A 23,661-nucleotide genomic window follows, 5' to 3' on the forward strand; every position below is an offset into this window, starting at 1 on the left:
GAGAGAGAAAGGGAGAGAGAGGAGAGAGAAGAGGGAGGGAGGAAGAGGGAAAGAGAAAAAGGAGTTGGGGAGAGAGAAAGGGAGGGAGAGAAAAAGAGGAGAAGGAAAGAGACAGAGAGGGGGGAGAAGGGGGAGGGAGAGAGGGAGACAGAGAGGAAAGATAGTACAAAAAGACAAAGAAGAAAGGGAAGAGAGTGAGGGGATGAGAGGGAGAAGAGAGGGGGGAAGGGAGAGAGGCAGGCATGTATGTATGTGTGAAAAAGAGGAGAGGAAGAAGAAAGACTGGATAAAAAGAAGAGAAAGAAGAGAGAACAAAAGAAATGCCCATGTTCCCCCCAGCATAGACAGACAGACAGACAGACAGACAGACACACACACACACACACACACACACACAGAGATACCAAGACCCCCTGGACACCTGACTGAATTGAGCTCACCTTGGTCTCCAACACAGCAATTCCAGAGCCTGCCCAGTACTCACCTGGCCGCTGGCCAAGAGGCCACCCTGGTGGGGAGAGCGAGGTTTGAGTGGCCAGCAGGACCCCTTCCAGCTTTCAGATCTCCAGCTTCCTCTTCTAGTGTTCTCATTCCTTCAGATGAAGTGACAGCCTCCCTGCAGACAGGCCTGAGGGGAGCCCCTGGACATCCCCAAGCAGAGAGCATGTCAATTCATTGAGTGAACATGCTAAAATAAATTCAGCAATTTTTTTAAACCTTTACCTTTTATCCTTAGTGTGGATTTCAGGGCAGAACAGCAGTTAGGGCTAGACAGCGATGGTTAAGTGACTTGCCCAAGGACACACAGCATGGAAGTGTCTGAGGCCAGATTTGGACTCGTTTCCAGACCCGACTCTATCCATTGATCCACCTAGCAATGTTTTTAAACACCTATTATGTGCCTGGTACTGTGCCAGTCTATGTGGATAGAAAGACAAAAGCCAATCTTTGCCATCAATGTGCTCACGTTCTCTCTGTCTCTGTCTCTTCCTCCCTCCTGCCCTCCCCTTTTTTATTCTTTTTTAAAATTCTGAACTTAAACATCAGAAATACACCACAGAACAGAGACAAGAGGATTATCCATGAAACTACCTGGGTTTCTCTTCTGTACAACTGGCTTTTCTTTTTTAAAGATTAATAAGTCTCATCTGTAGCTTTTAAAGTTGGAAGTATTTACTTTCTCCTGGGGAGAAGCAGTGTGTATCACAGTGAAGTAAATAAAAAACATGGACCAAATAAATATAGAGTGATGGAGTGGGTAGTAACAACAGGACAAATGAGGAAAGGCTTCATGTAGGTGGAGAGGCTTAAGCTAAGCCTTGAAAGAAGCTACAGAAGGGTAGCTGGGTGGCTTAGTGGATAGAGAGCCAGGTACAGAGATGGGAGTCCTGAGTTCAAATCCAGCCTCAGACACTTCCTAGCTGGGTGCCCCTGGGCAAGTCACTTAACCCCCATTCCCTAGCTCTTACCTTGGAACCTCTTCTTACGCTCTTCTGCCTTGGAACCAATACATAGTATTGATTCTAACACAGAAAGCAAGGGTTTAAACACACACACACACACACACACACACACACACACACACACACACACAACTTTGGCCTGGATGGTCTCTGAAAAAAGACCAGGGGGTCATGAGGAAGACATTTTAAGTAGAGAAAAGTACTCAAGAAGCATCCTTGTGGTATGTTAATGAAGAAGATTGGGTTCCAGACAAATTCTTTTGTGGGTTTTTTAAATGCATTTTATTGATGTCTTGGTGGTGGGTTTTTTTTTTTTTTGCATCACCTACATTCCCAGTAAATGCTTTCCCCAACTTTCCTCCAGCCTCATCCATCCCTCATCATCCAGAATAAAGGGAGAAAGAAACAAAAAATTTCCACAAAATTATGAGACACTTTTTACAGTCTTCTAAGCCAGTAGTATCAACTTGAAATAGGACCAGTGATCCCTGTGGACCAGCATTATGTTGACTTAGAAAGCCACAAATTACATTATCTATGTTGGATTGTGTTTTTATGTATTTAGTTAAACCTTTCCCAATTTAATCAAGCTTAGACACAGTGGAGAGTTTTGCCTACTTATTGGACCTGTTTGACACCTAAACTCCTCGGCCCCCATATCTAGCAAGAATTGGGAAAATGTCTTCTTGGGTCTCTTCTCTGGTGCCCAGTTAGGTCATTCTATTTTTCTGCATTCAGTTTTGACTTTTATTGTTGGCATCCTTTCTATTGAAATCATTATAAATGTATACATTTCCTCATTTTGATTACTTCCCTCTTCCTCTCCTAATTCTTCATATTCATTGTTTCCTAAAGGACAATAGTATTCCACTACATTCACGCAAGCCCAACTTGTTTGGCATTTCCCAGTCGATGGATGTTGTCTTTGTCTCCGTCGCCATCACAAAGAGTGCTGCTATAAATATTTTGGAGTCTGTGGGATCTTTCTTTTAGCCCAGACCCACTTCTGAAGGCAGAGCAGGAGGGAGAAAGCAAAAGACCATCATTAAATCATTTAAGAGAAAGTGAGAGCTCCGGGGGCAGAAAGGTCCCTGCAGTAAACCCTTGGCAGGCAAAACCACTGCAAATTGGGAGCTCAGCAATGCAGTAAATCATCTCTTTTTTTAATGATTACGGGGACATGTGCAGCCTTCCTTGGGGGTCCAAACAGCCCTTGCATGCTTCATAAATGGAGTCAGGGCTAATGATGGGCCTTGAATCACTCCCATAGCAAATCCCCAAGCTGGGCTCAGCAGAGTTTCTAATAAGCACATGCTTGGTTTTGCCGGTGATTTTTTTTCTCTCCCTTTCCCCCTCCCCTTTGCCACATGGGAGGATAGCTGGCCATGGAAGTGGCTCACAGATAATACTGATCAGTTACAGACTCTTAGACTCTCCATCCAGAAGGGACCAAGAGGCCCCCCCCACCCCGCAGCATCGCCAGTGTGTGGCCTTCCAGCTTATGCTCAAAGATTTTCAATGAGGGGAGCCACCCTCTCATGAGGCAGCCAGTCCCACTTTGGGGCAACTCTCCTTGACAGGAAGTCTTACTAACATCCAACCTCGATAGGCTTCCTTTGCCACCCAGTTCTGGGTCCAAGTTCTAGGTCTCTAGTTCTGGGACCAAGCAAAAAAGTCTAATCCATCTTCTCCAAGACCCAACAGTTCCTTCAAATACTTGAACACAGCTTTCATGCCACTCTCCTCTGCCCAGTCTTCTCTGCACTGAACTGATTGATATATCAGAGAACTCCAAAGCTGGGAGGGACTTGAAAAGAATCTAGTTCGTTTGAGCCTCATACATGGATGAAGTATTCACCAGGCACTTTGATAGGCACCAGAACTTAAGCATCTTGAGTCCAGGGAATGCTTCGTCTTTGTCTTTGTATCACCAGGACCAGGAGAGAGAACTGAGCCTGGATATAGAAAGACCTGAATTCAAATTTGGTCTCAGATTCTTAATAGCTATGTGAACCCATGGCAAGTCATTTTAACTTTTGCCTCAGTTTCCTCCTCTGTAAAATGGAATAATATTAGCAATTGCCTCTCAGGAGTCAGGAAGACCTGAATTCAGATCTAGCCCTTACTCACTATGTGACCCCGGGCAAGTCACTTAACCTCTATTGGCCTTAATCCACTGGAGAAGGAAATGGTAAACCACTCCAGTATCTTTCCCAAGAAAGCCTTCCGGACAGTATTGGTCCACAGGACTATGAAGATTTGGATATAACTAAATGATAAGATTTGGAGTTTAGGTTTTAAAAGATTACTCTAATACAAAAATGAATAATATGGAAATAGGTTGTTGGGACTGTTTGTCATCTCTGGGAGGGGGAAGGATAGAAGAGAGGGAGAGAACATAAATCATATAACCATGTGAAAATATTTTAAAAATAAATAAATAACAAGGTTAAAGTTAAAAACAAATGAGGTAATAATTGTAAAGTGTTTCACTCAGTTCCTGGGACATAGTAGGTGTTATTTAAATACTAGCCATAATCATCATTATTAATATTGTAGTAAGTAGGCATTAAATAAGTATGTGTGTTGTCTAATTGTCAGAATTTAAAGGAACCTCAATCATAACATGTTTTTAAGTCCAGAAAGAATAAACCACCAGCCCAAAGTAATATATTCAATGTGATTTTTTTCTAAAACCCTTACCTTCTGTCTTAGAATGGATATTGAGTCACCCAAGTGACAGACCCCATAGAAATAGAAAAGAGGGCACCCCAAAATCCCTTTGCCCTTCACCCCTTTCCCCAACCCCTAAATTGCAAATAATAAAAGCCATTCTTTAATCAGATAGCGTTCCAGAGTGCCTGAGAAACAATGAGGAATTACAGCTTAGTTTGGCTGCCTCCATCTTGGAGCCAGAACACCCGCTGTGAAGTTGACTGACCTCAGGGGAGGCTTGTGTGAACCCCGCCCTCATTCAGAATCAGATTGGGGTACCCCATACCTCATCTTATAGGGAAGCCTCACCTCCAACTCCTGTGGGGTGGCATGACTATCCAGGTCACCCAGTTTTGGGGGTGACACCCCCTCAAAGTGTCCCAGTGCATATTTGGCCCTGAGGGGAGAACTGGAAGAGAGTCTCACCTCATAGCCAGTGATTCCCAAAGTGGGCGCTACCACCCCCTGGTGGGTGCTGCAGCAATCCAGGGGAGCGGTGATGGCCACAGGTGCATTTATCTTTCCTATTAATTGCTATTAAAATTTAAAAAATTAATTTCCAGGGGGCTAAGTAATATTTTTTTCTGGAAAGGGGGCGGTAGGCCAAAAAAGTTTGGGAAGCACTGTCATAGACTCTCTCTATCTCCCCTCTATCATAACATTGGTTACTTGGCTCTCATTATTATTACAGCTTTGGTCTTAGAATGGATATTAAGTATTGGTTCCAAGGCAGAAGAGTAGTAAGGCTAGGCAATGGGGGTTGAGTGACTTGCCCAGGGTCACACAGCTAGGAAGTATCTGCTTTGAACCCAGGACCTCCTGTTTCCAAGCCTGTCTGTATTCACTGATCCTAGACTTAGCTGCCCCATGAAATATTAATTTAAAGTTCTTTACAAATCTAGTTGTTAATCAAGTTAACAATAACCTTGCTAATAAAATAACTTTTTAAAATGTAGTGCCCAAGATCTTCCAGGTATGGGGGACAACACATGTAAAGGCAAAGAAGAGGGTAATTGAATGTCATGGATAGTAAAGGGGAGTAGGTCAGAGGCATAGTACCTAGCTCATGGTAGGCATTTAATAAATATGAGTTGATTATGTCGTAGTTGAAAAGGACCCAAAAGATAAAATAAACCAAACTCTTTTTTTTAATAATTAGGGGAACACAGTCTTCCAGATAGGGTCTGATCAGGTCAGAGGAGAATGGGACCATCACCTCCTTCGCCTAATCTCTGGAGGCAGAAGCAGGAATGTGATTTGATCATTACTGAGCCCTTCCCTAGAAGCCACTGGAATCGTGAGGCTGCCACCAGAGGCTCGAAAGAGAAGAAAATAAAATGAGAGCTGGTCCTCCCTGAGGGCACAGATGCAGCTGCAGGATCTCCTGCAGCTCTCAATGAAATGCAGGAAACTGCTCTTGCAGCCCCCTCTGCCAACATTTCATGTCTCTCCTCTACAAGTTGGAAGGAATTAGTCTGCCAATTTGCAAATGAGTGGGACTGTTGGGAATGTGTGGATGAAGGCAAGAGTTCAGCCAGGATGGCAGGCATCTCTGAAGAATACTGGGCTTTGCTCCTTGCCTTGGGGACAGAGCAGCAGTCAGCAGCCTTGCCCTAAGAAGATAAGCTCTCAAGCAAAGCTCTGATGAATTGCTCGGATAATTAATGCTAATTTTGTTGAAGAAAAATCTTGATATTATTTAGACCCTCCTGAATTGCCTAATCAAGATAGAACTCTGTGTATTGGCTAAAGAGAGAATGGAATATAGTTTCATTAAAATTAATATATTGTGGAAAGACTTGTTACATCCTAAAAGGGACTCAATACAATCAGTCACCCATGGGGCTTAATTTTCTAATTAATGCCCTCTTGCTGGCTCGATTGCAGGGTGGTTTATTACTGTAATGGGCTCTAATTCAACACTAGGCATTTTAAAAATGGGCCTGGGCTTTGATCTTCTGGCATGTCTTGTTTTGAAAATGAATGCCACTTTACGGCTACATCAGAAGGGGTCTTTGGAGGTATTGTCTTCAGTCAGACCACCTCCTACACCATATTGTCATCCTCTTCATCCAATCTTCTTGTTCATCAGCTTTATTATGTGTACATGGTGCTGCTGGGCTTGGAAATGGGCCAGAAAACCCCCCTGATCCAGGTCGAGAAAATAAAATGACATTGAGCAGATTTCAAAAACGAGAACAATAGGTACATAGACAGTACTTAAAATATGCACGATACTCTCCTCACATTAGTTCATTTGAGTCTCCATTTGACCAAGCAGTTAGGAAGCTAGGCACTGGGGACACAAGTTAAAATGATGAAACACTGCCTTCAAGGAGCTTACATTTTATAGCCCTTCAAAGTAGGTGGTGCAGGTAGTATTCCCATTTTATAAATGGAGACACAGATTCTCATTGGATCATTGAACTGAAAGGAATCGACTGATGATGGAGCAAAAACACCATGCCAAGTGCTGGGAGCGCCAGATAGAAGAGACAAGAGAGGCTTTGCTCCCAAGGAATTCCAATACTACTGGGGGTGATGTCTCAGGGGCAATTCAGAAGGAAAGATTTTACGGTTTTCAGGGTGTAATGACAAAGTCAATGATTATGTACCTTCTTCAGAGTCATTTTTATTATTATGCATTGATGATGATGAGCTATTCTATGATGCTGAGGATTCAGGTAATGACAGCTTTCTTTTCTGGTTCTTCAGTAGCTGTGGCTCCTTTGGAGGCCATCTGCTTAAACTCACTTAAATTAAATTTGTTTAATTAAATTAAAATGATTTTTCTTATGACAAAAGCAAATAGGGACAAGAAATGACTTGCCCAAAGTCATATAGATAGCAAATAACACACCTTGGGTTCCAATCTGGCCTCAGACACTTCTTAGTTGTATGATCCTGGGCAACTCAACCCCAATTTTCTGACCCTTAGTGCTCTTCTGCCTTGGAACCAATACACAGCATTGATTCTAAGAGAGAAGATGAGTATTTTTTTGTCTTAAAAAGAAAGTTAATTTTAATATACATTTTATGTATATATATATATATCTGTCTATCTAGATATAGATAGATAAATGAATTTATTTTGCCTCACCCTCCCAGTGATTCCCAAAATGGCAGGTGCTGCAGCGATCCAGGGGAGCAGTGATGGCCACAGGTGCATTTGGGGGTGGTGAATAACTGTAAGGGGGCGGTGATAGTATGTGACAGGGGGCGCTAAGTAAAATTTTTCCTGGAAAGGGGATGGTAGGCCAAAAAAGTTTGGGAACCACTGGTTTAGATTGTAAGTACCAGGGACCTTCATTTTTGTTTATAGATTTCCCAGTAATGAGTACACTTTAGGAACTTAATAAATATTAGTTGGTTGATTAATGGATCATCAAATCTAGAGGCAGGACAAAAGTCACAATAACTGGTGATGGCCCAAGATTTCTTGGAATCTTTAATGTACAAGCTTTAAGCTCTCCACAGAGCCTGCTTCAGCCATCTTCATGGCCATTGGAACAAATTGTTCTCATCTACCCATTCTGCCAAGGGAAGTCTTCATATGCTTGGAAGAAACATTCTCTAATTTACTGACAGATTTGACACCTGCCAGTTACCCTCAACCTGTTTTAGCCCATCCATGCTAAGATAGTTTGAGTGTTTTTTAAAAGGAAGATGAATTCAAATCGAGTCTCAGACCCTTACTAGCTGTGTCATGCTGGGCAAGAGAGTTAACCTCAGTTTGCTTCAGTTTCCTCATTTGTAAAATGAGGTTAGTAATAGCACCTACCTCCCAAGATTGTGAAGTTCAAATGAGTAATATTTGTAAAGCACTTAGCACATAGTAAGCACTTAACAGATGCTTCTTCTCTTCCTTTCACAATCTGACCTCCAACCTATTTTTCCATCATTATCACATAACAGCCCTTCTTGCCCTCCATATTCTAGCTATACTAGACTCCATCCTGCCCTCCTTTACTCACAGCTTTCCTGAAATGGATTCCCCATTACTATCTCTCATCTACTATTGAAATTCCCTTCCTTTAAGGCTCAGCTCAGGTCTCAGCTCCTTCTGGAAGCATTCTCTGACTTTCATTGACAAGGATCTCCTTATCAATCCCTACTGGCTTTTTTTAACCTTACCTTCCATCTTAGAATCAATACTAAGTATTGGTTCCAAGACAAAAGAGCGATAAGGGCTAGGCAATGGGGGTTAAGTGACTTGCCCAGAAGCCAAATTTGAATTCAGAACCTCCCATCTCTAGTACTGGCTCTCCATCCCCTGAGCCACCCAGCTGCCTCCTCACCCCCATTAGGTTTTAAGCTTCTCGAAAACAGCTTCAGTGTCATCTTATTATTCTATAAGCATAGCTAGAGCCTGATGCTTTTGGTGCTTAATAAGTGTTAAGCTGAATTGTGTTTCATATGTGATCCATCGGGCCATTCTGAATTGTGTTATGTGTTGCTTTTTCAGAACGAGGGAATTTTTAGACTATGCTTTGATGAGGCCAGTGGCTAGAAGGGTTACTGTCATCTCAGCTTTGCTTCTTAACCCTTCCCATAGGGGAACTGCTAATAGCTGGGAGTGGGGGAATTGGACTCTCTCCGAAGGTGTTAGTTGCTGTCCGCGGTGCTGACCCCTATCCATGGTGCTGATAGCTAGCTTTAGACCCAGCGGGTGGCCTTTTCTCACTGACTGATGGATCTTCACTGACAGCTTCAGATTTCAACCACACACGTACATGGAAGCAATGGGACTGTCTCATTACAAGAAGATGCGAGAACTGAGCTGTAATGAAAGATCACCACACACACCTACGAAGCTGTCAATGGGAAAAAGCACCTCACGGCCTTCTCTGTCGTGTCTGCTTACACAGCAAACAATCTCTACTCTGGGTTTGTTCCTGGTCTGGCTCAGTTATCCAGAGTGACAGGACCTGAATAGATGGTCTTGTCTATAATGGGCCACTTGATAAATCTTTGAGTAAGAAAGACCTAGAGCTTGTTAATTCCGAAAGTCTTGGTGGCAGGAATTTCTCACGTCTAGAATCCTTCTCAGGTCAGGTTGTGTCTTTGTTTAATGACTGAGAAACTGCTTAGGGTCCAGTTTTACAGGGTGAAGTTTTCATTTGTGTTCCTTCCCTTTCTGGCTTTGGGCTCTTTCTAGATGAGGAACAAGTTTCCCTAATCTTTCTATTGATATCTCTTGTTCAGACTTTTCATTAAGCTGGTGATAACAGTGACAACCATCATTTTACCTTTATATGATCAGACCCTACATCTGACCAGAAATTAGCATGTCATTCCACTGCTTTTAAAATTTTCTATTAGGTCTTGGTATCATTCCTTTTAATGGTACTATGATTTAAGTTATAACAGATGAAATTGTCATGGCAGAATGTAGAAAGAGAAAGCAAGGAAAGCAGAATTTTGGGAAATGTTTATATTCAGAGGAGAAATGGAAGAAACAGTATACTGAGAAAATAGGAATGATTGTTGAAAGTAAGAGGATGAGGAGAGCACAATGTCATAGAGGCCAAATGAAGAAAAAATGTTTAAGAAATACAGATTGGAGGCAGCTGGGTAGCTCAGTGGATTAAGAGCCAGGAGATAGGGACAGGAGTTCTTAGGTTCAAATCCAGCCTCAGATACTTCCTAGTTGTGTGACCCTGGGCAAGTCAATTAACCCCCATTGCTTAGTCCTTACCACTCTTCTGCCTTGGAACCACTATGCAGAATAATTCTAAGATAGAAAGTAGGAGTTAAAAAAGAAACAATGTTGTTTTCAAGGTCAACTACTGAACCCAGGCAGGATGGATGGTATAGATGGCATTTGTGGTTTCATGAGGGGAATGAATTAGCTATGTCCCAGTGCTGAATGATCATACTATTGTGATCCACATGGTAGAGAGTCTGGTGGAATCAATTACTTAGAAGAAACTCGTTGATCATATGCTACAGCACAGAGCATAGATTGTACAGAGTATATATTTAGAACTTTACTTGACCTCAGAGATCATCTAGTCTAACCCCCTCATTTTACCCATGAAAAAATTGAAACCCTAAGAGGTTAAGTGACTAGTGAAATCCCACAAGTTATAATCGTTAGACCTAGAATGTGAACCCAGGTCCTCTAACATCAAAAGCCAGTGCTCTTTCCTCATTGTTTCTTTTTTAAATGTTGTTAAAACTTTTGTATTTATATTGCCTTAATTTCCATATGTATTTTCCAAATCTTCAGAGTGCTATCCATCCCTTCTGACAAAGATTTTTAAAATAAAAATCTTTAACTTCTGTCTTAGAATCAATATTGTATGTTGATTCCAAGGCAGAAAAGCTAGACAAGAGACTTGCTCAGGATCATACATCTAGGACGTGTCTTAGAACAGATTTGAACCCAGCCCATCTCTAGACCTGGTTCTCGATCCACTGAGTTACCTAGCTGCCCCTAATAGCAGATTTCATATCAAATCTGATTTAAATTTTCTTACCCAATCTGACGTATAAAGTGTCATTCCACATCTGACATACAATAACATATTCTAGCACTCATTTTTGTGCCCAACTTTTCATGACTCCTTTTGAAGGTTTTCTTGGCAGAGATACTAGAGTAGTTTGCCATTTCCTTCTCTAACTCATTTTACAGATGAGGAAACTGAGACCAGCAGGTTAAGTGACTTAACTTAGCCCAGGGTTATATAGCTAATAAGTGTCTGAGGCTGGATTTGAATCCATGAAGATGAGTCTTTATGACTCCAAGCCCATTCTTCTAACCACTCTGTTATTGTCCTCAGGAAGAAGGATTTCATCAGGAAGTAGATGTCTGGCCCTAGAAGGTAGAGTCACATCTTTACAATGATGTAAGGTGTATGACACAGTGAGAAGAGGACTAGTTTTAGAGTCAAAGGACCCCTGGGTTTAAATACCATTTGTTGAAATTCATAACATTACTCTTTCCCCATCCAGTTTATTCATTGTCTCATCTCCTCTGCGTGGGTTGTTTACAAAACTTGAGAAACTCATCTAATCCTCCCAAAGCTTTGCGGTTGTTTTTTATCTAACATCTTAAACTTTGAAAAGACCCCTAAGCAGAATGGACTTTTCCCTTGGTGTCTGGCTCCTGTTGAATATCAGTGAGTAGCAGGGGTGAGTGAGTCTGAGCCTCCACTGAGACATACATGTAGCTAATTGGCTCTTCCAGTCCTCTGCTTCTACAGCCTTGACCATGGGTGAGGTTCCCTAGTGGGTTCATTCTCCCTCGTGCCCTTCCTGCCCTACTCATTTGGGCTGCCTTGTGAACAAATCTGTGCAGTCTGGACAATACGGTCTGCATATTTGCCAGCTCCTTAACACTTTTCAGTTATGAAGAAATTGGAATGCTTTCTAAAGACTAGTAGATTTAGAAAATTGAGGTCTTTACTTTCTTATCCTTGGATCATGATTCTAGAGTTGAAAGAGACCTCAAAGATCAACTCTTTGTGAAAGCTCCTCATTTGACCAAGGAGGAAACTAAGGCTCAAATGACTTGGCCAAAGTCACACAGAGAGTAAGAAGGATTGAAATCTAAGGGTCCTCTGATGCCAAGGATAGTATTTTGCTCAATGTGTCATACACCTTGGTCTTCTTACATCTTCCTTTAATGGGGGAGCAATGATTCTACTTTCTAGGACTGAGCACCTATTTCTTACTGAAATCTCTCTTCCTAGTAGGGATAAGGGGGCATTTGTAGGTTGTATTACCTGTATAACAAAACTCATCATCCTTTAAGATCACATCAGCCTTTGTAGTTCTAACTCAGCAGTCCCCTCTGCCCCCTGGGACACTTCTGAAGGAGGGCAGAGTAGAGAGCTCTCCATCCTTTGACTGCTCTCCTTTTGACTTATTTATCATGTCTTGCTCTCTGCTAGCTACTATACACTTCACCCCACTATTTTCAGCTTCTTTTTGTGGATTATCTTACCCCATTGTAGTATAAGCACCTTGAAGGCAGGAATCATCTTTCTTTTTCTTATTTCTATCCCCAGCACTTAGCACAATGACTAGAAGATAGTAGGTGCTTAATAAGTGGTTATTGACTGACTGAATGACTAATGATAGAAAAGAAGAAAATTATAGCATCATAAATCTAGGGCTGGAATGGACCAACCAACCCCTTTCACTTTTCAGATGAGAAAGCTGAGGTCCAGAGAGGGAAAGCAATTTGCTCAAGTATGCACATAAAGTTGGGTTCAGACTAGAGACAAGAACCCAGGCCACTCGAACATAAAGTTGCATTTTCCCTTCACACATTGCCATTTAGGGAGCTTCAGTTGAAAGGTGATCAGAGTTGGGGTGGATTATATGGCTTCCTTTCTCTGCTATCTCTAACCACAAGTGCTGAGGGGAAACAGAATAATGGAGACCTTGGAAGAGCCCTTAGGGACCATCTAACTAACCCTCCTCCCCATTTAACAGAGTTGAAAACTGAGTCCCTGAGAAACCTAAATAGCCCAAGATCACAGAGCTTTTAGATGATTGAACTGGGTCTCAAAGTATATAAAATACTTTATAAAACTTTTAAAACATTATTGAAATATGATTTATTCCTTTTTTATTTTTAAAATTTTTTAAACCCTTACCTTACGTCTTGGAGTCAATACTGTGTATTGGCCCCAAGGCAGAAGAGTGGTAAGGGTGGGCAATGGGGGTCAAGTGACTTGCCCAAGGTCACACAGCTGGGAAGTGTCTGAGGCCAGATTTGAACCTAGGACCTAAATATGATTTATTGTTATCTAACTTCTAACAGTTTCTAACTCAAGGAATAACTGTGTGATGCTGATTGGGTCATTTTCCTCTGATACCTAGATTTCCATAATACCCTATCTTTCTCTCTCCTCCTCCCCTTTCTCCTTTTCCCTGGCATTTTCCTTAAAGTGGTGGTGTTGGAGTCAGAAAAACTCTAAAACCTCTGGTTCCTTGTTGGTCCAATGAGGGTAAGAATATCTGCAATATCTTTCTTACAGAAGTATGAAGTTCAGATGAGATATTGAGGGAACTTGGTGCTCTAGCTTGTATTCTTAGCTAGAATTATCATAGGATGGAAGCTCTTTGAGGAATGTGGCAGATTTTATTTTAGTTTTTATATCTTCAGCATTTAGCACAGTTGTTTCAGTTGTGTCCAACTCTTTGTGACCCTATTTGAGGTTTTCATGGCAGAGACCCTGGAGTAATTTACCATTTCCTTCCCAGCTCATTTAACAGATGAGGAAACTGAGGCTAACAGGGTTAAGTGACTTGCGTAGGGTCACACAGCCAATAAATGTCTAAGGCTGGATTTGAACTCAGATATTTCTGACCCTGGACCCAATGGTCTATCCACTGTGCTACCTACCTGCCTTATAATAGACACTTGCATGCTTACTGATTTATATATAGATCTATAAAGGGTTGAAGTCTGTATTCATGAGGGAGCTTCCACACTGGGAGTTATCTGTACACAATACAATCTCAAATCCTTTAAGTATTTGTAGTGATAGCATTTAGGCTCTCTGTAAGCCAAAGTGAAGCTTGACCCAGTCTCCTTAATGGTGATTTTGTCCAATTTCCCCGAACCCACAAAATATTAACCATATGGGAAGATCATTTGGCTGAGCAACTTCCTTAGAACTGGAAGGAAACTTAGAGATTATTTAGAGGCCAGCCCTCCTCATTTTAAAGAGGTTACTGCCGAAGACCAGAGACAGAAAGAACTTTGAGCCAAGTCACACAGCTAGCAAAGAGTCAAGTTGAGATTTGAACCTGGGTCTTCTGAATTCAACTCCAGCACTCATTCCAGGACATGGCACCAGGAAGGACAAGAAAAGGGATTTTATTAGGGTGGTTTTTTTTGGCCAGCCAGAATGTACTTGGATGTTCTTGGGGAAAGACCTTTCTGAACAAAGAGCTGGGCCAATGCAGTAAATCGTGTCATTATGTACAAGGGCCCCTAATAGGATGTGAAGCTGATGCTCTAGGACACTAGAAACACAATCAGGGTTTTGTGAGTTAGCGGCGCAATGACAGCGATTGGCCAGAATGAATGTTATTAAGTGGAAGGCTGCTGCAGCAGCGGTCAGGTGCAGCCCATAATACAATTTGAGTTCTGCATTGGCCTGAATACTGATGTGAAAGGCTCTGGGTGGAAGCTGGTGGACCCAGGCAAAGTCACTGCATGTGTCCCTGCTTTGGGAATGCTGTCAAATTTCCATCTAGATGGATGGCAGCCACTGTCCCAATAATTAGGGATTGAGAGCTGAGAAGTGGCCTGCTCCTGATTTTATTGGGAAAATTGGGCTTTGAGGGAGGGCTCCGAACCTCCTGGGTCTCCACGTGTTTGTAATTGATGAGTAGCAACTTTTAATTAGCATTTTAATGAAGGAGAATTTCAGAGGCAGAGCCAGAGACCAGATGTGGATTTTTTAGCATCCAGCTTGCTGGTCAGACTAGAAAGTGTCTTGTGGCTTTGGCTCAGGGTGGGAATCTCTTCTTTGTCTTTTGCTCAGGTCTGCATCTGACGTGGATCTCAAAGTGCAGCTAAACTAAAAGCAAAAGTCATGGTGGAAGCTGGGTGGCTCAGTGGATTGAGAGCCAGGTCTAGAGATGGGAGGTCCTGGGTTCAAATCTGCTCTCAGACACTTTCTAGCTGGGTGACCCTGGGCAAGTCATTTGACCCCCATTGCTTAGCCCTTCCTGCTCTTCTGCGTTGGAACCAAAACTTAGTATTGATTCTAAAATGGAAGATAAAGGTTTTAAAAATAATAATAAAAGCAGAGTCTTCTGAGGTTTCAAGATGCTGGCTTCCAGCCCCTACCTCACTGCCTTTCCTCCCTGCCTCTGTCTTGGGTTCCAGAGTCTGACCCTCAGATTTGGATCATGAGTTAAAAAATAAGAACTTGAAGCATATATTTCTCTTGCTTTTGTTCTAGTTGTTTTTTTTTCATTTTCTTCCAGATTACGTGTTGATTCAATTTTTAATGCTATTTTCCAACATTTTGTGATCCATGTTCTCTTGCTCTCTCCCTCCCTATTTTAGTTTTTAATTCGTTTTACTGATGCCTTTTGTTTCTGTGCTGTAATCACCTCTGTACATACCCCACTTCTGCCACCACCTGGTGAGCCTCTCCTTTTAACAAAGAAAAAATAGTTAAACAGAAGCAACTAAAGTTGATAGCATCTGACACGATATGCACCATTCAGCACCCATAGACCCCTGCTTCTCTAAGGAAAGAGCTTAAACATACAGATTTAAGGTCCCCTCAGGCATGATTCAATGGGTCTTGCTCAGGGTTCTTTGGGGGCTCCTTGTAAGAGGGAGGATATTTGGACAGAGAATGGCTTTAGCCCAGGTTATCTTACCTGAACTGGTACCCTATTGGCTCCAACCAGGCTGGTTTCCTTCCTGCTCCTTCTTCTCCTCAGTATTCCTAGAGAAAAAAAATGAACCTAACATCTCTCCTATTTCCATCAGTCTGTTTCTATTCCTCACCTCTGCCCTTCTTCCAATTCCCCCCATCCTAGCACCCATTTTCCAAGACAGCACAAATATATGGAAGCCTCCTTTAATTTCTCTCATCCTTTCTAAGCTTTCCTCTTCTCGTAGCTTTTAGACTACTTCAAGAATGATCCAGTATGGGTCATGGGAACAGAATGTTTAGGATTAGATGGGATCACAGAGATCTTTACATCCAACCAACCCCCCTAAGGAGATGTTACGTGACTTGTCTAAGGTCACACAATATTAAATGGCAGAGCCAGAGGAGAGGACAAGGAGGAGGAAAAGTAGGAGGGGGAGCTGAGTTCCTGTAGGGTCATACCCCACGTGGCTCTTTATGTTCCAGGAGGCAGATACGGATGACAACCAGGGCACGCTGGGCTTTGACGAGTTCTGTGCCTTTTACAAGATGATGTCTACCCGCCGGGACCTCTACCTGCTCATGCTCACCTACAGCAACCACAAGGACCATCTGGACACAGAGGATTTGAAGCGCTTCCTGGAAGTGGAACAGAAGGTGACTGGGACCTGGAGGGGCAAGAGGGGGGAGCCTGGGAAGGAGCCCTGGGGTGGGGGGAGCAAGCAGTCATCTTCCACCCCTGGGCTGCTAGTTCCTCAGCTCTAAAATGAAGGTGTCAGTCTAGATGACCTCTGAGGTCCCTTCCAGTTCAAGACCTATGATCTTAAGTCATCTCTTTGAGCCTCAGTTTCCTTAGCTGTAAAATGGGGAAGCTGAGCCAGAGGTCATCCGAGGTCCCTCGCTCTAGATCTTTGATCTCATGGGGCACAGGGCAGTTTGTCAGTCAATTATTAGACATTTCCTATGTGCCAGGCACTGTATCAAGCTCTGAGGATTCCGAGAAAAGCCAGAAAATAGTCCCTCCCCACAGGAGGACTTATTTTCTAAGGGAGACGGCAGACGTGCAAATAACTAGGTATATGTAAGACATATTCAGTGTAGACGGAAGGCAATCTCAGAGGGAAGGCACTAGCAGTGAGGAGGACAAGGAAAGGCTTCTTCCTGAAGGCTGCTCAGCAAGGAAGGGTCAGAGAGGAGATTTCCACCCAGATCTTCCAGCCTCCTGGTCCAGACACCAGCCCTTGCATGCAGCTGTCCAGAGTGGCTACAAGGGGACTTAGAGATCATCCCGTCCAACCCAGTAAGGATGAGAGAGGTTCAACCATTTGCCAATGGTCACCCAGTGTTAAGTGGATGAGCCATAGGATTGGGGAGGGGGAGAGGGAGGGAAAAGAGGAAGAGGAGGATGCGGAAGGAGGAAGAAGAGGAGGGAGAGCTGAGTTCTAGCTGGTTCCCCCAGTATTCCTGTAAGAGATGGAGTTTTTACTCAGCTCTTCTCCACTCCTGGTCCTGCACACCAGCCCCTGCACTGCACTGCCTCCCGGAGCGGTCCATCAATAAATGTTTATTGAAAACAAACATTTATGGAGCTTGAACTGCCTCCTCAGCTCTCTGGAGGAGCCGGAGACTAAGATTCTCTCCTTTCTCCCAGGGAGCTCACAACTCAGCTGACAAGAGAGCCACACAGGGACAGCAAGGCACTGACTTTCGAAGGCAGCTCAGAACCTAATGAACAAGCAGAGCCCCCAAAGCCCTGTGGGGTGGGGGGAGATAAGAGCATTGATCACTATTTATACTAGACCTCTATAGGTGCCTGGCTTGGTTCAGCCCTTTGAGGGGCCTCCTGAGGATGAGTTGGGGAAGAGCCCAAGCAAGGGACCAACAGCTCTAATCCATAAGGACTTGATGCCTCTGTTTTTAATAGATAATGCCATGGCAGATAGATGATTCAGTGGATAGAGGACTAAACCTGGAGTCAGGAAGATCTGAATTCACTTCTTCTTGGCTCTGTGTCCCTGGGCAAGTCATTTAACCCCATTTGCCTAGTCTTTGCCCTTCTGTCTTCAAGTCAGAACATAAATTAAGGGTTTAAAAAATAGATAATGCCCGAGTTCCCATTTTTAATTTCTTTCAAACAAGTCAGTCATATAAACACATTTCAGATGGACAGACAATACTAGAGTTACAAGGAACCCCAAATTTACTATCCTACTCTGACAAGACACTCTGTTATTCTAAAGATATTAAAGATATCTGGGGTTTTTAAGCAAATATTTATCATTTTGGCTTATTATCTTGAACTGAAAATTCATTCATTAGGCCATGACTGAATCAAAATTCTGTAAGTTGAGAGCACTTGAATGACTCAACACCCTCCATGAAATCTTTATCCAACAAAAGGCTAATAAATATTTTTTTAAATCCTTACCTTCCCCCTTATAGTCAATACTGTGTATTGGCTCCAAGGCAGAAGAGCTGTAAGGGTAGGCAATGGGGGTTAAGTGAGGTTAAGTGACTTGCCCAGAGTCACACAGCTAGGAAGTGTCTGAGGCCAAATTTGAACCCAGGACCTCCCATCTTTAGTCCTGGCTCTCAATCCACTGAGCTACCCACCTGCCCCCAAGGCTAATAAATATTAACAAAAATTTCTCAGAATAAGAAAAATGGATTATCTCTGGTTGCAGGGCCCAAGTGTCTCCAGGACAGAGGCCCCACTCACTTAGAGGTGATTATGCCATGGATCATACTTGGGCATTTTCCCCCTCAAACCTGGACTATTTATCATCAGCTTCTTTATGAGGTGGCCTTGGGGTCCTTGCCCATCCTGATGGCGAGAACATGGCAGAAATAAAAATTTGCCAAGCACTTGCCAAATACCAGGCTCTGTGCTTGCTGCTGAGGATACAAAGACAAAAGTCAAATAGTTGCTGCCCTCAAGGAACTTATATTCTTTTTTTCTTTAAACCCTTATCTTCCATCTTAGAATCCATATTGTATATTGGTTCCAAGGCAGAAGAGCGGTAAGGGTAGGCAATGGGGGTGAAGTGACTTGCCCAGGGTCACACAGCTGGGAAGTGTCTGAAGCAGGATTTGAACTAGCTGTTTCTGTTATCAAAATTAAGAATTTCTGCCTTTAAACTTTTGATGACTGGCATATTGTGTTTTTTTCTCGGTCCTGCCCAATTGGTGGATATCCTCTGGAGCTTTCTTCACCCACTGGTTTTAGCTAAGAGGGGACGTGGTGTGGCTCTTGGGGAGTGTCCCTGACTCAGAGCACTATTAACTGGGGTGGGACCAAGTTTTAGCTAAAGAGAAAGACACAAGGCAACAGCAGGGACAGGTAGTGCTTTGAGATCTGTCTGTGCCCCAAATCCAGCCTTTATTTGGGACCCCTTACTGTATACCTCCATGTTTTTATGAATGGCCCAAGTGTGATATATAAGGCAATATAGCTGGATTTTCTAGGGTTCTCTTGGCATTAAAAATGACCACAGGAGGGGCAGCTGGGTAGCTCAGTGGATTGAGAGCCAGGCCTAGAGACGGGAGGTCCTAGGTTCAAACCCGGCCTCAGACACTTCCCAGCTGTGTGACCCTGGGCAAGTCACTTGACCCCCATTGCCCACCCTTACCACTCTTCCACCAAGGAGCCAATACACAGAAGTTAAGGGTTTAAAAATGTAAAAAAAAATGACCACAGGAGGCTGATAATGACGATAGCCCAATAACCTGGCTGCCTTGCACAGAAATCACACTCCCTCTTTTCCTCTCCATTAAAGGCATGCCAATCCTCTCAGAATCCTCGGGAGGCAGGCAGGTTACAGAGGAGAGGGCAGCCTGGGGCCCTCACCTGAGTTTCAGGGGACCAAAGTTCTGGTCCTACACTCGAGATTACAGAGGTTCAGAGTTGGAAGGGATCTCAGCAGCCATCTAGGTCAACCCATGGCAGTAGTCAGAGTAGAATCCCTCCTCCACCATCCAGTTACATCCAGACACTGTTTGAAGATCTCCAAGCAGGCAGAATCGCCTGTTTAAAGCCGTCCCTTTCACCTGGGGACAGCTTGAAGTGGTTAGAAGTTTTTCCTGACCTCCAGACTAAATCAACTCCTAGCCATAGTTCCTAGTTCTGTCCCCAAGGACCCAGAAGAACAGGACAAATCCTTGGGCTACATGACAGCCTTTCAGATACCTAAAACTAGTTCTCATGCCTTCCTTGAGTCTTCTCTAGGCTAAACAGGTCCAGTTTCCTTCCATGGCTTCTCCCATAACATGGACAGAAGCCTCTATGCCATCCTGGACACTCTAGTCTCTAACTGAACACGATACCCCAGTTGTGGTCCATCCATGGCAGAGTACCATGGGACTATCACCTCCTTATGGCTGGAAGTTCTATCTTTCTTAATGCAAACCAAGTTCCTATTAACTTTTTTTATTTGGGGGTTGCTGATTTCCTTTGACTATGCAGTCTACTCTCAATTAATCAACAAGCACCATGTGGAATTGTGCTAAGCAATGGGGATACAAAGAAACAAAAGATAATACTTGCCTTCGAGGAACTTTCAGTCACAGGGGGAGAAAACTAATCTATACAAATAAGCTATATATTAGAGAAATAGGAAATAATGGACCATGGGAAGGCACTAGAATTAAGAGGGACTGAAAACCCCCCAGATATTTTCCAAATAACCCAATAACCTTACTCATCATGTCCTCAGGAAGATGAGGTCTTGAATCCATGTGCACGTTAATCCCAACTACATATTCTTTAGGGTAATTAAATGGCCCAAAGGATAGAATGCAGGGATTGAAATCAGAAAGACTCATCTTTCTGCGCTCAAATCTGGTCTCACATATTATCTGGGTGACCTTTGGTAAGTCACTTCACCCTATTTGCCTCCATTTCCTCATCTGTAAAATGAGCTGGAGAAGGACATGACTAACCACTCCACTCCAGTATCTTTGCCAAGAAAATCCTAAATGGAGTCACCAAGAGTCAGACACAATGGAACATCATATTCTTTTTTTATTCTAACCTATCAAAACTTTTTGGACCTTGACTCTGTCCAATCGGTTAACTCTCCCCACTAACTTTTGAAGCTCTACCCTTCACTCACTGGGCAACTAGACAAGTCACTTCTTTCTCGTGAGTTCAGATTTCCTATCTTGGAAAACAATGAGGTTAGACTAGATCTATCATATTCTGTGTTTATGGGGAATCCAAGGGAAGGAACATGCCCAAGGTCATGAAGCAAGAGAATTGTTAGACTTTGAGAAAGAACCCAACTCTTCCAAAGGCCAACCCCGTTAGGGTTTGGGACTCTTTCCCCAGGAACTCTGCTGTTAACTTCTAGGTACTCTATGTCAATCCTATTAAATGGGGGAAAGTTTTTTTTAAAGAGTCCCAGTATTTGGAGATCTAACTCCAGAATTTGCAAGTTCGATAATCCAACATGGCGTCTTCCTGGGGCTCCCAGAATGTTATTTCTGATTATTTATGAACTGTCAGGGAACAAGCAGGCAACACATCTTCCAGCGCACTTGGGGAGTTGCTGCCTGGGTGTGCTGCAGATTGATGACCGATGTGAGCAGCTGTGTCCAAGGAGTAGCTGTTTGTCTTGTCTCCTGACCGGCATGTTTGCTATGCTCTAGAGAAGATCCAGACCCATCCTTCTGCTCCCCCTAGGGCTTGTACTACCCGAGTAGAACAGACCTTCCTCACTGCAGATGGGATCTCTCCCAGGCTCCCTTCCATTAAATCTTAACAGGCACCAACCCTAGAGGGAAGTACCAAATGTGCCGATTAAGTCGTTATCCCAAATCTCTCTGGCTTTCCTACCACTGGCTGGTTCTTCGCTTCATTTTTATTTCATGAATTGCTCTTAAGAAAGAGTCCCTGTCAAATATCACTGAGATTCTTTATCACTTTTCAGCCTTTTTTTATGGAAAGGTAGAAGTCGTCAATCTTGGACTCCCTCCCAGAAGCGGATAGCTTAGAAGATTCCCTGAGCCAGGTAGCAGCTATTAAAAAATCCCTTTGTTGCCCCTTCCTTGGCCAGTATGTCTGGTGAATCTACTTGGGCCCGGAACCTTGGAAGTTCAGTAGTCCCTTGATGCCACTGGAAGACAGTTCTGGTTCTTGCCTGGTCCTCATGTAGTCCTGACCTGATTCTACATATGCATGAGAATCTGTGGGATGAGTGACAAGAGGGCTCATTTTTGAGCTGCTTAGCCTGTTCCTTCTCAGTGGTTGCTACTCAGAGGGAGCCTTTTGTCAGGAGGAGAATTCTTTCCTTTAAGAAAATAATAGTGAGTTTCAGAGTAATGGAGATGCTTCTTTAAGGCAGGAGTTCATAGCCTTTGTGGCATGGACCCTAGTGAAGCCTTCTTACAGACCATTCCTGCAATCATGTTTTTCAATGCTTTAAGTAAAATCACTAAGATTAAAAAGAAACAATTAGATGGAAATATAGTTCTCAGAACAGTTTTCACTTTCATGGATTCTAGGTGGAGAACCCTGCACAGACATGGGGGTTTTGTACCTAGCCCAGATCCAGCTGTATTAGGGAGGCAGAAGGACCAGAGGTCTCTTGTCTCTGCCCCATGCCCCTTGGTTTTCTGGTGGCTTCCCCACTTATAGCCCTAGACTGGCACAGTGCCTCCTGAGCCTGGTACATTATTTCCTGTTTTTTCTTTATGTTTAAGAGAGGCAAGGCAGTCATGGATTAGTGCCTTTCCCCCTAGAGATCAACCTGAGGTTCTAGCTCAAATCAAAACAGTACCATTGGCCCATAGAATCAAAAAACCCAAAGGTTCCTGCTTCCTGCTACCATCTGTTTACCAGCAGTGTGACTTTGTTCTTGAGCAAGCGGCTTATGGTCACAGGCTCATGAAGCTAGAGCTGGCATAGGTTTCAGAGGTCATCTAGTCCATGCCTCTCATTTTTCAAAAAGGGAAACTGAGGCCTGAAGAGGAGAAGGGGTTTCTCCAACGTTACCTTGGAAATAAGTAACAAAGAAGAGATTTATTTGAACCTAGTTATTCAGCCTCCAAAACCATTGCTCTTTCCCACAATACTACACCAACCTTATTCATAAGGTCCCAGAAACAAAGGATTTTGAGCCAGAAAGAGTCCTTTGAAGTCATCTAACCTAAATCTCTACAGTTTAAAGAGGAGGGAACTGAGGCCCAGAGAAATCACCTGACTTGCCCAATGTCCCAAAACTAGTATGTTGCCAAGCCTGGATTCAAACCTCAGTCTTCTGACTCTCAAGTCAGTGTTCCATTTCCAGGATATTGAATTATTGTCTTTGTCTCCTTTGTTTCCTTGTTTTTGAGTCATTTAAATTGTGAGTCTTCATGGCCCTATTTGGGGTTTTCTTGGCAAAGAGGCTTGCATAGTTCACCATTTCTTTCTCTAATTTATTTTACAGACGAAGAAACTGAGGCAAATGGTGCTACATGACTTGTCCAAGATCACCTAGCTAGGAAAATAGCTGAGGTCAAATTTGAATTCAAGTCTTCCTGACTCCAGAGCCAGTGCTCTGTTCAGTGTACCACCTAATTTCCCCTTTGTTTCCATGGACTTTGACAAATAGTAACGTCTTAATAAATGCTTTTAAAAGTCCCTTAACACCCTGTTGGCACTCTGGGGGAAAGTTCCAACTACTCCACCTGGTGATGGTTCTGACACCAAGTGTCCTGGATAGTGGATTTTTCCTTTAAGAGAATACTGATGGGGTGGGGACAGGTTGGTGGCTCAATGGATAGAGTGCCAGGCTTAGAGACAAGAGGTCCTGAGTTCAGAACTGGCCTTAGACTCTTCCTAGCTGGGTAGTCCTGGCCAAGTCACTTAATCCCCATTGCCTATCCCTTACTGCTCTTATGCCTTGGAACCAATACACAGTATTGATTGTAAGATGATAGATAAGGACTTTAAAAAAAGGAGAGACAGAGAGATAGAGAGAGACAGAGACAGAGAGATAGAGATGGAGATAGAGAGGGAGGAAGGGAAAAAGGGAGGGAGAGGCAGGGAGAAGGAGAGAGAGAGAGAGAGAGAGAGAGAGAGAGAGAGAGAGAGAGAGAGAGAGAGAGAGAGAGAGACACGGACAGAGACAGAGACAGAGAGA

At 43.3% G+C, this 23,661-nt stretch overlaps 1 protein-coding gene across 1 annotated transcript in view; it reads left to right on the plus strand.

The window, feature by feature from the left end:
• PLCH2 (phospholipase C eta 2) overlaps nt 1–23,661 on the plus strand; it is a 256,194-nt gene that overhangs the window by 161,492 nt on the left and 71,041 nt on the right. Inside the window, exon 4 of the mRNA XM_044668648.1 lies at nt 16,025–16,195. Within this exon, the coding sequence (XP_044524583.1) occupies nt 16,025–16,195 (171 nt within the window). The remainder of the gene's footprint in view (nt 1–16,024; nt 16,196–23,661) is intronic.

This window comes from Gracilinanus agilis, chromosome 3, assembly GCF_016433145.1.
Source record: "Gracilinanus agilis isolate LMUSP501 chromosome 3, AgileGrace, whole genome shotgun sequence".
NCBI lineage: Eukaryota > Metazoa > Chordata > Mammalia > Didelphimorphia > Didelphidae > Gracilinanus > Gracilinanus agilis.